The sequence below is a fragment of the Schistocerca cancellata genome, unplaced genomic scaffold, assembly GCF_023864275.1.
Source record: "Schistocerca cancellata isolate TAMUIC-IGC-003103 unplaced genomic scaffold, iqSchCanc2.1 HiC_scaffold_1150, whole genome shotgun sequence".
In the NCBI taxonomy this organism is placed as follows: Eukaryota; Metazoa; Arthropoda; class Insecta; order Orthoptera; family Acrididae; genus Schistocerca; species Schistocerca cancellata.
Window position 1 is genome coordinate 3,825,402 of NW_026047149.1, and position 15,169 is coordinate 3,840,570.

At 38.5% G+C, this 15,169-nt stretch overlaps 1 protein-coding gene across 1 annotated transcript in view; it reads right to left on the reverse strand.

Annotated features, from left to right (window-relative positions):
- Positions 1 to 15,169, reverse strand: part of LOC126159969 (uncharacterized) — an 80,527-nt gene that overhangs the window by 24,821 nt on the left and 40,537 nt on the right. Inside the window, exon 3 of the mRNA XM_049916776.1 lies at positions 13,654 to 13,821. Within this exon, the coding sequence (XP_049772733.1) occupies positions 13,654 to 13,821 (168 nt within the window). The remainder of the gene's footprint in view (positions 1 to 13,653; positions 13,822 to 15,169) is intronic.

A 15,169-nucleotide genomic window follows, 5' to 3' on the forward strand; every position in this document is an offset into this window, starting at 1 on the left:
TTGGAAATCTGTATAAGTAAATTTTGATTTTTAAAAGTATCTTGTATAAGAGGAAAGGCTTCATTACTGAAGAATGGATGGTGTGTTGGCCTACCCAATTTGATACAGATGTCAGATTATTTTCACTAGCATTGGGCCAAAGGAGTGTCTAGATAAATTGGCTAGTGTTATAGTGATTGCCAATAGTACGAGTCGAAAGGTAACTGAACGTATTAGGTCTTGTGACATCTGCCAGATAGCTAAGGTAACCAATAGAACTAATCAAGGCCCAATGCAGAACACGTTACCTAAAGATACCATGGATTTACTGTCTGTGGACCTGTATGGACCCCTCCCCACAACTTCTGGTAATTTTAAATGTATTTTAGTGATTTCGGGAGTATTTTCTACATTTATAAAATTGTATCTCCTGAAAAAGGTGACAGCAATGTCAGTATTCGATAGGATGATTCAGTATTTGAGAACCATTGGAAAACCCAGTGCAGTACTGCCCAATAATGGCCCCAATTTAATTTCAAAACCTGGAAAGATGGAATGGAGCAGAATGGTGTAGAAACTAAATATATTAATATATTAATGAAGACATTGCCTCATGGGTTTACTGAGTTCACACCTGGGGAAATTCTGCTCAGTACTAAGAGCAAATGTTTAAATGAGGAAAAACTAGAGTTCCCACCGTTTACAGATTTGGGATTAGCCCAGAAGAAAGAATTGGTAAAAGAAAAAACAAAGCCGAAACGAAATCTAAAACGAGCAACCTGAAGTTTTCCATGTTCAAAATTGGAGACTATGTTCTTCTGAAGACCCATGAATAATCAGGTGAACTTAACCACGAAATTTCTAAATTTATGTATATATAATGGGCCATTCACAGTACAAGACACACCTCACAACAATGCCTACTATTTAATCTACCCAGAGTCAAAGAAGCTCCTTGATGTCCATAATTTAGTGGATCTCAAACTGTATGTACCTAGGAATGAATAAATGAAGAAATCATACCAGACTAAAAATGTGTATTATGCTGTAGATGAAATGTATCTATCTTATGAAGCTACCATACTGTATTTAACTGTAATTTATGTTCCTATAAAAATGTTGTTACCTATGTAAAATTGCTGTTACTATCTTAGAAGTTTCAGATTCTAAAACCTGTTGTAAAATATGTGATACCCTATACTGAAAGGGCTACAAGCAAATGTTGCCAAATTGAAAAGAAATGTGGAATGCCTTAAATACAGAATGGGCAGCATAGAAGACTTGCCAAAGTGGGGAAAAAAAACTGTTTATAATAGACTGCCAAAACCCAAAATGGGCAGCCAATTGATTAATGTGATATGTAATTTGTTAATGTTGTCAAATGCAGTGCAAGATGCTATTGCAGGTAGCAAAATTATTTTATTTTCATATCTGTTAGTGTTGTATGTGTTTTGCTACAGTTTTCAAAGAGGGACTGTGTTTCAAATAAAGGCAGTAAGAAAAGAATAGTAGGTTCAGTTTAAATATGTTTGTTTATGTAAATATCAAAGAATGGACTACTATTATTAGAATCAGCATTTCCTCCTTCGTAAATTCAAAATCATGCTATAGGATGTGTTGCATGTACAATGTCAAATTGCTTGTGATATTTGTAGGGGGTATACTTTTATGTGTATACCTACATTTCTTAATGCTTACAAAATGCTACTCAATATTCTTGGCAATACAGATAAATTTTGCTTACTACTCAACTTACTGTTTCACAAAATGAGAGTCAGATGTGACAGGTGTACATAATTGAATAATGTTGCTTATGTCTTGTTTTGGTAATTACGTGTATAGAGTGTATAGTGTTTTAATGTGTTTTGCAATGTATTCTTTTCATGCTCAACTCTGGATGAAGTGATTATTATTTTCGACTGCTTGGCACCATTAAGGTGTTATTGATGTTTGCGTAGCAGGAATCTTCAGTGAACCATGGGGCATATGTAACATCCATTTTTGACCTACTTTGTATTGATATTTCTATTTGTAGAGTTGCTTATGTAGAGTGCTGTATCTGTCATATGCAGAGTGTTTTACCTGTCACGGAAATTCTTAGACAATGTATTCATATTTCAGTTATGTGAACTTTTTGAACAATCTTCAATTTATGCTTATGAATGTAAATAACTACAGGAATGATTGTTATATAATGTACTGTAAATGACTTGGTCCATAGTTAGGGAACGCAGGGTTGTATGTAAAAGATGTGGGGAAGCCCTACAGCTACAGAAGTAGCCTGGCGGAATGGAAAAGGAGTGGTTAGCGCAATCTGAAATGTGTCCTTTGAAACAGGTAAGGAATCGGGCCTGACCAATGCTGTGGTTAACATCTCGCTAACAGTAGCGGAACATTGTAGTTCATACTCTTGCAGTTTTGAGGCAGAGGAGCTAAGAGTGTTATATATGGACCTCTGATTCTGCATTTGGTGATACCATTATCATGGCATTGTTTTTGGCCCTGCAAAAATATAATTCAGAAGATCTATAACAGGGCGAGGCCAACAGTACTGCCATGACTACATCGCCGCCATGTTAACAGCCACTGCAAATCACGCCACCAGTGCCACCAGCCTTCCACCAAAATGTTTATATTTGGCACTCTGTGAATGGACCAGGTATTTATGAAATTTGGTTGATTTTAATAATAATTACGGTATTGCTAAAAGCTCTATCTTGCACCTGTGATTATCCCAAATCACAAACCTCACCAGGAATCCTATCCTAGTGAATTTAATTCCGAGTGTGCCATTTATTATGAAAAGACTATTAAGCAGCCGTAAAAATAGTTGTGATTGCTTTCTAATGTGTGGAGTTATTGTGTTTCAAGTCCAGTTTAATAATTTGAGAAATACACCACTTCCAGTGCATTTTTAAATCGATCTGCATTACTTTTCTTAAATACTTTGCCTTATTTAAAACCTGTCCAAAAATAAAGTTGTTAGTTAAAAGAATAATAATACTGATTAGAAGTGAAAAGATTATTAATTGTTGCATCTATGCACTTTAATCAGAATTACAAAGTTTTATTACTGTTCATTCCATGAGAAGCTGTTTGAACTTTAATTTAATGGTGTTGGCATTTGCCCAGCCAACTATATTTTGAGAAGGTTAAAAGACTACTTTTCAAAGCACACTTGTTATTTGAGGAGTTATAGTTTGTTGTGCTTCACTTAATGAATAATTATTGATGAGAATACTCACCATTTTCCATACACACTTGTGAAGATTTGTTAATGAGTGTGGCTCTTCAAACCATGAAACTTTGAGGCACTCATGTGCTAAACTAGTTAGGTAATGAAGCAAAGCAAAGGTACCTCCACAGCTAGTGTAGTTAGATTTGCATTCTGTTTAATTGCTTCAAACTGAGCTCAATAAAGAAATATTTACTGCATTAGCTACTTTAATGCAAGCTGGTTAGTGTAAAGGTATAGAGACCCTGTACTAGCAATGATGTTATATGGTATGATCATAATAGACCTGATTTAAATCAATCATTTCATGCTCTGCCCTGTTTAGTATTGCTATTAGTATCATGTGTGTTGGTGACTGGTTCTATTAACTGCTGCATCTAGTTCATTCAAGGCAGGGCTTCATTTCTAAACTTTTAGGTGCCGTAAGGCGCCCCCTTCTACCACTGGCCACGGAGAGAGACTTGTGATAAGACTTACAATGAGAAATTCTTTTTTAGAAAATACAGTTCTGAAAATTCAGGTTTTTAAACCATAATATCTTACAATCAAAAACATAACACCACAAGGTTCCACCACCTGCCGTACCAGCGTCACGTTGTCCATAGTTCTGCTTCACACGTATTGGCACCAAGTCATACTCACGACATCATGTTTTCAAATGATGCCAGCCACAACGTTCAAACAGTTTCTTTGTAGCTGCTCTATGAACTTGTGTTCAGTATTTATCAATAAGGCATTTAGCAGTTAATGACAATAAAGATATTCCTGATTGATCTGGGTCTAGTACAATTCAGATTTCCCACGTCTTCACGAAACGTTAATTCCGTGAGCATTTTGTACCGTAGCAGCTGATCGTTGCGTCACACCTGAGTTGATGACAATGCAAGATAAAGTTAAAACGTTCCCCCTCCTCACCCTGAGTCTGTCGTAATCTTCCTTCTCTCCTCTCGTCTCCTCCTTACATGTTACACTGCCATGAGGAAAGACTATACGTAATGTTCTTCAGTCAGATTTTGTCATTTGAAACTTTCATGATAGTGAGTAAAAAAGAAATCAAAAGTTTTATTTATACAGGTAATAAATAAATTCCCTTCTGAATGTAAAATGTAACTAATAGTCTAAAAAATATCTATGACTTACTTTTACAATTGCAAAATAATTAAGTAGTTCCTATGTTACTAGCCAAAGAGAAAGGTCTTTACCATTTAATTAACATTAGACTCTACGTGTAAAAATTGAACTGAAAAACGACTATTGTTTCCAGAATGAGATTTCCACTCTGCGGCAGAGTGTGCGTTGATACGAAACTTCCTGGCAGATTAAAACTGTGTGCCAGACCGAGACTCGAACTCGGGACCTTTGCTTTTCGTGGGCAAGTGTTCTTTATGTTATAATAATCAGGAAATAAACTCATCATAGAGATGACAGATTTGTTCTTTTCCATAAGCCCATACTGTATTAACTGAGAGAAACATATTTCATGAGTAGCCACTCCAAACTGAATATTTATTTATTAAACCACAAACAATCAAAAGGGACCCGTTATTATAAATGTTAACACATTTGCTGAAATCTGACCGAAAAACGTTTTACATTTAGAATACATCTTGTAGGAAAAGCAATCAACGCATTTGGCATTGGGAGAGAATTATTACAACGATACACATGCACTTATATTAAAATCAGCTTGACAGTGAAGTCTACCATTTCAGTCAAAGTCGCACTTATAACAATCATCCATCTTTGGCGAATATTTTACAAAAATGTCAAAGCTTCTTGAGTTCCATTATAGCTCTGTTAAAATTACTTTTTCATTTCCAACAACATACTGTGTATATAAAAAAATTGGTTTGTACATTAAACCATCATTTAAACAATTTTACTTCAGCGGGCTGCATGAAGATGTAACACTGTTTCAAGCAGCAGTTCATAACTTCAAGAATCCCACATCTCAGTACATTTTTAGCTCGATTTGCCATTCAACAATTAAACCTCTAATGACCAATAAACTGAATTGGTCGGATTGAGTATTGATCTGTTATCTCATTTATGATAAAATTACAAATGATTCCAAATCAAGAATATCACATTAATAATAAATTGTACCGAGCGTTAATTTTGAAATTACAGTTTTGTTCAAATGGCTCTGAGCACTATGGGACTTAACATCTGTGGTCACCAGTCCCCTAGAACTTAGAACTACTTAAACCTAACTAACCTAAGGACATCACACACATCCATGCCCGAGGCAGGATTCGAACCTGTGACCGTAGCAGTCGTGCGGTTTCAGACTGAGCGCCTAGAACCGCTAGACCACCGCGGCCGGCGACAGTTTTGTTGTTTAAATATGAATTTAATTTCCCTTCACTCATAAAATAACAAGTCCTGTCAACATGCAGTATATATCTTTGACCTAAGGGTATACAACTTTGTTTAAATATTTCCCTTTAAATTTTATTACACTTTCAACATAGCGTATTAACTTAAAATGACAAACATCTGTTATCCTGACAAAAGTCAGTGGCATATGAGCAGTCAGTTTATACAGAATATACATTGTGTATTTATTGTTAGAAAGTACCTTTTTAGGATTTATTATTAACTGAACTCATAGTTTTAACTAAGTTCATACTCAGTGGCTCAAATAAAGGAAGTAAAAGTAAGCATTGTGAAATTATTTCAAACACAATCAATGGAGATGGATTAAGAAAAACATTTCCACAATACAGAATTATCCTCATTATACACTTTATCACTTCGTGCTTTTGACTGTGTAGCAAGTGCAGAATGATATCCCTTCACCATCCAAGATGCCCATTTTCATATCTAGCTACAGGTGGTCCCAGAAGTCTGATGCGTAATGAACTACAAACAGTGCTGATGTAGAGTGAAGATCTCAGTGGTGTCATAATGAAGCAGAAATGCCACATTCACACTTTGCAATCGACACTGCAATGCTGTTTATTATTGATACAACATTTTTGAACATTGGTGGCTGTACAAGAACAGTTGGCATTTCTCCGCTTAGTACTGGTTTCAGACCCCGTTTGTACTCCCTGAAGTCCTTCATTATTTCAGAGGGCTATTAATCTTAAATCTTTCACACATTCGAAAAATCTCATTTTCTCCATACGTGATTGATATGTTTTTAGGCCAGAATTTCAGGTGAATGGCCTTCATGTAATTCTTAACAGCATCGTAGCTTTCAGATGCATTCACTGTTGATAGCAACCTGGATGACTAATTATTTGCCAAGCTGCGATAAAACTGTTTATCAGGAATCTTAGAAATATTTCTTCTTAGAGAAAGTTTAACACATTGAAAGTTCATATTTTCCAGTGCAATGTTAGCTACATTTGCATGTTGTCCCATTGCATCAAACAGACTTTCAAACACTTTTAATAAAAGTGTAATGTCGTTGTGAGCTTGAACAAGGTTAATACTTGATCTTTGAATCTCTTCTAAGGCATCAGACATTATAGCTAGGTTGGAGACGAAAGATGTAGATGACAATGTATTACAAAGCCCTTTGTAAGAAGACCATTGTTTTGAGTCTCGTTTCGTGTCCTCTGATACTTCTAAAAAATGACTGTACAGAGCCCTGCAATCTTTCCACACAGCTTTTACTGCCAATAAACTGGAGGCCACCCAACGAGTGTCAAACACATGACCAATTTTTAAATGTCTTGCTCCAAACCTTTAGAAGCAACTGCCAACTCACTGCTGTTTTTCGGAGAGCAGCTGAAGATATTTCTAACTTTATCCATGAATATTTTAAAGTGATTAATTCCCACCACTTCTTCTATCGTGTCGTGCACGGTGAATTCTGAACGATGATTCAAACAATGCCAGATGAATAAGTTTGAAAACATCAGCTTTGCAAGGTCAGACTTTTTTCCTAACACGACAGAAGCTCCATCGCAAGTCAAAGCGATTAAATGGTCTTTCAAAAACTCACAGCCTAGTCCTAGTGATTCTAACTGCTTTAAAAGTTCTTTCAATATATCAGATTCTGTTGTGTCATTTAGCTCAAAAAGTCTCAAAGAAATAGTCATGGCGTTTTCCCTTTTAACAATGTTCTGAAGTATACAATCAAAGCTTTTTTGTGTGAAAGAGAAGTGGCTTTATCCAAAAGAAGTGAAAATTTGGAGTCACTTTTTACTAAATTATTTATTAGATCTGATATCATCTGGTCAGAAATATGAATCACTGTATTAGATCAAGCAACATTTGAACATAGTATTCGGCCCATATCCAAACTATTTTTAATTTGGAGATCAATTTCTGTCTCAAACTCATAAAACAGTCTAACTTTGTTTGCTTATAAGTTGTCCAAAAACACGCTCAGTAACAACTTCTTGTTTCTTTACCTAGTGTAGATACACTTCTACAAACTTGGCCTTGTTTTAATAATTAACCACAGGTTTTTAGCTTTATAATCTGTAAATTGTTCGACAGACCGACAATCTGGCTTTTCATCATCATTCCAATTATGGATACTGTCTATAGATGTTTTGTCTGTATCCATATCCACCAACTTATAGAAATTTTCATTTTGTTACATGACGTAGGAGAAGGATCGTCTGATTTGTTGTTTGCATCTTCTTCTCAAGCCACAGCTGACGTCATGGACTCTACATCTAAACTGTGGTTTTCATTACTCTCACTAACTTTTTGTCTTTTAGATTGAAAGAAGTCACTAATTTTTGTAGAGATATACGTAACTATTGAACTCTCGTGTCCAATCACAGTCTCACTGTGTAAATAAACACTACGAACAAATCGAAACAATGCTGTCGGTTCTGAGCAGAACAACAACTGAACTGCAAGCAATTGACCTACATAGAGTGACTGAGTAATATCGTTTGTTGGCTTCTCTGGCTTCTCTGCGAGGCAGCGATGGCTAACAAGGTAAACGGATTCAAATTGAAAAAGCCATAGACACGACCTGTCTGAATTGTGGACTACAAAGACTGAATTCACAGACAGACATACAGATAGGCGATTGTAACGTGAGAACCACTTATGGGATTTACATGTTTCTTTCTTTAACTCACAGACATATTCATTTACTATCTATTAGTATATATTTCGCTACTTTAGGTAGCACGAGAAATAAGCTGTGGCTATAATTTTAAGTCAAGTCGCAAAAAAGTGGGCTGCCTTCGTGCTCTCTTACAGTACGCTACATAAACTATTAGAGCAAAATCATTTGATTTTTTAATGAATTGTAGACCTCAAAAAGAACCACAAAAAGTCAGCAAGAGCATATGTTTGTCTTTCACAGTTGAGTCACACTCACACTTTTTCTGCTTTGTGGGTGCTGAAACAGGTGATTTCAGAAGACAAAAATCATAATTATTCTTCAACCTTAATCTTTTATTTAGGTACATCTTTTTGAGCTCTACAGTTTGGCACTTCGTAATGTGATGTAATTCTTATGGACTACGTAATGTATTTCAAGAGAGCATGCTGGCGGAAAACATTTTTACTTGATATAGCTCATGACATTTAAATGGCTGAACAGACTTTCAGAAATATATCTAAGAACCGTCCTGATTAAACCAGCTGTCAAGTAAAAAAACGGCTTTAAAATTGGAACTTTCGTTTGAGAACTATGTTGGGGCAGACAGACAGACATATGGGTCAAACATATACATGTCCGTTCTGCATTGGGAGTTCAAATTTGCCCCCTGTGGGAGCTCCTCTCTACTGTATAGTGTCAACCACGTTCTAACAAGGGTGCGGGCAGATAAAGACAATGGTCAAGAGTGCCGTGGACAAAGGGATGTATCGGATCGAAAGACTGCCAACTTTTAGTCGTGTCTGTTCCATACGCACTTTTGATTTTTAGCTGTGACATAAATTGCAACATGGAATGAAATGATTTCATGAAAGCAAATTATAAAGACATTCACATTCAAACACGGCTTACATTATTTATTTCTCATTGACACACGAGACGTTGCCTTGCTACTACATCGCTGAGGTGGTTGGCAGTTGTAAACAAAAGGCGATATGTACCAATCACAACTTTGGAATGATACTCCACTTATCTTACACACACACACACACACACACACACACACACACACACACACACACACACAGTACCTCCTGCCCATCACATCACGTTGGCAACCCATTGTCACGTTCACTTGTTCTGGTGCAGCGGAAAATTATAGTTACGTTTTGATTTAATACTATTTCAAATCTCCAGTGCTGTACTGTAAAAAAGGGAAAAAAGGGAGAATTAGAAGAAAGGGAGTTTCTGGGAGGTGCCAGAACGTGTTCTGACCGAAATTAAGCCCTGATTCAAGGTACATGTTGTTGTGGGGATATGCTGCTGTTTGCTATCTCATTGGCCATTTGTTTGACTTCCAAATTAGTACTACATTAATCTGCAAGGCTACGTTTCTCTGTTGTAATGTGAACAGATATAAAGAAAGAGTTTTGTGTGTGTGTGTGTGTGTCAAGGAAAGTTAGGTTAGCCTTAGCAATGCCTTCTGCTTTATTACATTGTTTGACAAGAATTCCTAATTAGGCTGGGACTAATTTTAATACGTAACTAATATTTAATTAATAAGACTTGCTTTTGTGCTGGAGAACATCTGTTCCTCACTCAAATGTTTGGTGTTGGTTATACTCTGCTGGGGTGTTTCGGAAACGAATCCCAGTCTGTTTGTTCTGTCCCCATTAGGTTATCTCACGGTCACAACTTTCTCAAAATTCCTCAGAGAGGTTTAATGTAATCACTGACTGCCATTTATGGTGGTCGGTGGTACCGTTACAAGCACTCCCTTTGGAGGAGCCCTCCTGCACCATTCCACCACATGTGGATGGCTCACTTGCTGCAAGGCTATTCCCTGTGTTCTGTGAAATTTGTGCGGTTGCTTCGGTATCTCAGCATTTTCAGCTCTTAAGGAGGGAGGCAGAGCTTTAGCTGGTAAAGACATTTCCAGCTGGAGTACATCACAACCAGACACACACTCTGGAGTCAGGTATTGAATTGTAAGGTGTATCCAGGAACAGATGTGCACTCAGATCACAATTCAGTTATGATAATGACTGAGCCAGATCACTGGTCGATCATCAGCAATCGGCTTATCTTTGGTGCGTCCCCGGGCATGAGCATCTTTGCGTTTTCGGCTGGGATGCACGAGACGGCAAAAGGCAGTCGGTTTGGGGCGGCCGGTGAGACTGGCTGAGTTGTAGCTCGGGCGTAAGCACATGTGTGATGTCTCTTACGCTGGGGCTGTTTGTGAATAGTGAAACTCCTGCGGCGGTTACTGGTTGCCTGGAAGGCATTTCGTATAAATTGTGCCAAGCCTCGCAGTGAGAGGGGAGTCCGGAGTTGGCCTAGATGTTTGTACGAATTGAGGTGCCTGTGTGAGAAGCACGGTATGGGGCTGTTGGTTGCTTCGTCCTTCTGGGAGCCACCGCAAGCAGATGTTTGGTCGGAATGTGTACAGTTTGTGGTGAGCATAGTGTGAACAAGTTCTCGTGGGATGTGCTCCCGGCCTGACTCTTGGCCTATGTTATTTGTGGGTGCCGACCCCTTGTCTGTTACTGCTTTCGGGTGTCCTGTAAGATTTCACAGCAAAACTGAGATTTTGGGGCATTCTGTGTTTCTGGCTCAGCCTCCGCCTAGTAAGGGGAAAGATTTGGAATTCCTTAATCCTGTAGTTTAAACATAAAAAAAAGTATTTTATTCCCGTTTGATGCCAGACAGATTCAAATTTAGTTTACCTGGTTACTGGCTTAACTTGCACTTCACGCACTAAATCAGCTGATATTGAAATTTTTTTTTTTTTTATTGCTGTTTAATGTCAGACAGATTCAAATGTAACTTCATTTATGTATTTGAAATGAATATGTTGGATTGACCTTAATGAATTATGTGCAATCTAAGTAAGAGATCCAGTCCTTCATTAGTGCTTAACAGTGGCGTGTGGTCCGGGTTGTGACCCCCATGCTCGGACCAGTTCGTGACCTAAATTTTAAGAGAATTGTTATGAGAATTCAGTGTGTAAATAATAGGATACTGAAGTACACAGGAATGGAATAGGAATTTTAACTTCTTTGAGGCTCTAGATGATGCGATAATAAATGGCAATCACGTGAGTATTCACATTTGTCTGCGTAATCCATGAGACAGGAGTCATAACAACAGACTGCCAGAGAAACACCATCCAGGCACTACAGAAGCAACCAAGCACCGATAAGTGCAATAGCTAAACAGCTCATGAATAGAATTTATTGAAAAAATAACAACAACATGCAGAAGAATGGAAGACAAAGGTGACAATCTGTTTGAGAAAACTGAATTTGGAGTAAAGGATCAAGGGATAGTGGAAGGGATGTTCAAGAAAAATCAAGAGATCTTTATTGGATTTGCAGATCTTTACATGACATTTGACAGCATGAAACAGTGAAAGTGCATGAAATTTTTTTAAAAGGTACATATAAGATATATGGAACAGCAGGTAACATAGAATATGTACAATAATCAACAAGAATTGGTATTCTGAATTAAAGATGGTTGAAGATAAGGATGCAGGTAATCTCCACAAATGTTCAGATGAACACTGAAGAAACATTGGTGGAACTGAAGAAACTTATAGCAATTTAATTAAAACTGAAGGTGAAAAGGATATAATTTATAAAATTCACTGGTGATATTTCTGTGTTCACTGAAAGTCACCAGAACTGGTGAATGTAATAAACAGTTGAATGAGTACCAAATCAGGATTAATGAATGGAAGAAAGAGGAAAGTATTGGGGTGTGGCAGAAATAACATTGGTGGCAAAGTTAACAGAATTAAGGACCACACAGTAGACCACTTGTAGGGACTCTGGTACACTTGATGCTAATTTACACTGCGGGTCAAAGCACGGTTGTTATAAGGAGTAATGTAGCATGGAATAACAGGAGATTCCTCGCAAAACAAAGTTACTAATATCACAGATAGGCCTTAATTTGTGTTAGACATACCTGAATGTATGCTTGGAGCATAGTACTGCATAAAAATTCATCATGGATTATGGAAAAACAAGAGGGGAATCGGAGCATTGTAAATGTGGTGCTATTGATGGATGTTTAAACTAGGTGAACTTACAACAGAAGAACTGTGGAACATCTCTGCAAAATAGGTGAGGATAGTGTGATATGTGGAAAACCGTGACAAGTACAGGGGCCAGCACATTAAGTTATATTTGAAGGCATCAGGGAATAGCTGCTGTGGCACTAGAGGTGGTTGTTGAGATTAAAAACTGTAGGGAAAGACAGAGATAGGAATGAATACCTTAAATGACTGGACTCTAGGTGCTCATGGGGCTGCAAATCTGTTGCTCACACAGACAGACACACTGTCAACAGAAGGCAGAGTTTCCCCTTTGCATGTCTGTCGTTACCAAGACTGGCTGTTACAGCAGTGGGGCAACCAAGGTGGTGCACACCCTGGCAAGCTGAGGCTCTGCTGGCGTTTGCTTCTGTTTGGTGATTGCCGAGTATATTTCTTGTTACTAACAGAAACTTTATAGCAAATTATTGGGTTCTTTCTCCTCTCTCATTCCTGAGAAGCACCAAAAATGGTCTCATAAATGTGTGTGTATGAGTCTGACCTCTACTAGACCATTACAATACATCTAAAGTAATAGACATTTATCTCATCTGACAGTTTACAAATTCAGTGCACTCATACTCTCCCCATCACTAAATTTTCTGGGCATGACATTGTCTGAATTATTGAAACTTCCTGGCAGATTAAAACTGTGTGCCGGACTGAGACTCGAACTCGGGACCTTCGCCTTTCGCGGGCAAGTGCTCTACCAACTGAGCTACCCGAGCACGACTCTCATTCTGGAAACATCCCCCAGGCTGTGGCTAAGCCGTGTCTCCGCAATATCCTTTCTTTCAGGAGTGGTAGTTCTGCAAGGTTTGCAGGAGAGCTTCTGTAAAGTTTGGAGGGTAGGAGCCGAGGTACTGGCAAAAGTAAAGCTGTGAGGACAGGGCTTGACTCGTGCTCAGGTACCTCAGTTGGTAGAGCACTTGCCCACGAAAGGCAAAGGTCCCGAGTTCGAGTCTCGGTCCGGCAGACAGTTTTAATCTGCCAGGAAGTTTCATATCAGCGCACACTCCGCTGAAGAGTGAAAATCTCAGTCTGAATTATTGTTGGAATTGGTTTGCTGGTCTTGATGAATAAGACACTGAACTGTTGACAATAACTGTTTTTCCTACCAACCTATTCTTAACCAACCTCTCTCCCATGATACTATGATCTAGTCGTGGGAATACCACCTCTGATTGTATGTTTTTATCTAGACTGAGCATTTACACTTTGCTTTTCAGTATTTATATCTTATCTACCATATAATGGTGTGTATGTGTGTGTGTGTGTGTGTGTGTGTGTGTGAGTGCGCGCGCTGAGGGAACTCACCGCATTCGAGAGACAGTGGCCTCATCAGGTGGAGGAGTCGTGGGCCGCGCAGCAGCAGGTGTCTGGCGAGGTGCGCTGGCAGAGGTGGTGGTGGCAGCGGTGGTGGCGGTTCTGGTTGTGGTTGTGGTGCCGGTGGTGGTGGTCCTCGGCTCTGTAACGACTGGTGCACTGCACACACAGAGAGGCAGGGTGTGAGTTGGCTGGGCGTGTCCTCGTGGGGATGTGGAGGTGGCTCACTATTGCCAGCACTGCTGAGGGACCATCCACACAGGGGATAGGGCTCCAGTTAATACAAATGAATTACCAGTAAGCTAATAACAATCAGTCGTACCATCTGAGCTTTCCATGGCAGTCGCTCAACCCCATACAACAGGTAGTTCAAATCTAGGTGAAGCCAGAAGGTACATACAACGCCCAATACTTGCACAAAACATAATTACAGAATTACTGGACATGTTAGCTCAGGTGCTATCGCCATCAAAACTATCCAAACGGCCTGAATTCCACTCCACCTAAATTGTATGATGATGATGATGAAGTGCCATATTCCTCGACAGAGTGTAGGGGAACGACGAATGCACCCACATAATGTTACTGTCTTGCAGTTCCTCTGATCTCTTTTCGATATGGACATTTCACTCTACAAAATGATTACTACAAGACCCCACTTGAAGCAACTGATTTGTAACACTGAGTCCACAATCAGACTAATATCACGATAGTGTCAATATCGAAACCTGTTATAATTAGATGGCAGCTTGTAAACTCAAGTTTATTGCAATAAATGACTTTTTGGAAACTAAGTTTCAACTTGAAATTAAGTGACGAAAACATTTGTATTAAGACTACCATCCAGGATTCCAATTGAGCACCTACTGTCTCTGTTAACTAAGTACGAAAGATCTTAAATATCATTTCAGCCACAGGTAAGCATGTGTGTATGGGTGCATGTTGAAATGTTGAAATGACTTCGCATTGTGTTCAATTATTCAAACCTAGCAACTAATAGGATTGTTAACTAAGTGCAATAATACATTACATATGCAAATATAGCAATATGAGAATCTGAACTGTCGAGAAAAAGTATTTTGTTCCTTTGCTGGGATCTGAATCCACCACCTCTCATTGTTTTCTAACCACAAATACATGTTAAACATCTGCTTAGTTTAGCTGTAGCAGGATGTGCCCATGTATGTACTGGAAATAACCTAACGGAACATTCTGTGTAGGGTGGGAATCTATCCCCGCGTGCTGCATGCACCATCGTTGTTGACTGCACACAAGATGATGTTGATTATCGAATTATTTTTCGCCACTTGCTACGAGGTATGTGTTTTAACTTTTCGAGCAATCATTTAAAGTTTTGTGTGACAGACTTGAAATCGACACCAGCTGTCATAGTTGACAAGACATGCAGAGGTGATAAAAATCAAAATCGCTTTTCTCCTCTGGTTTTATGTGCACGACACAATAAAAATCTTTGCAGACAACCATGAACACAATGGATGCTAATAAC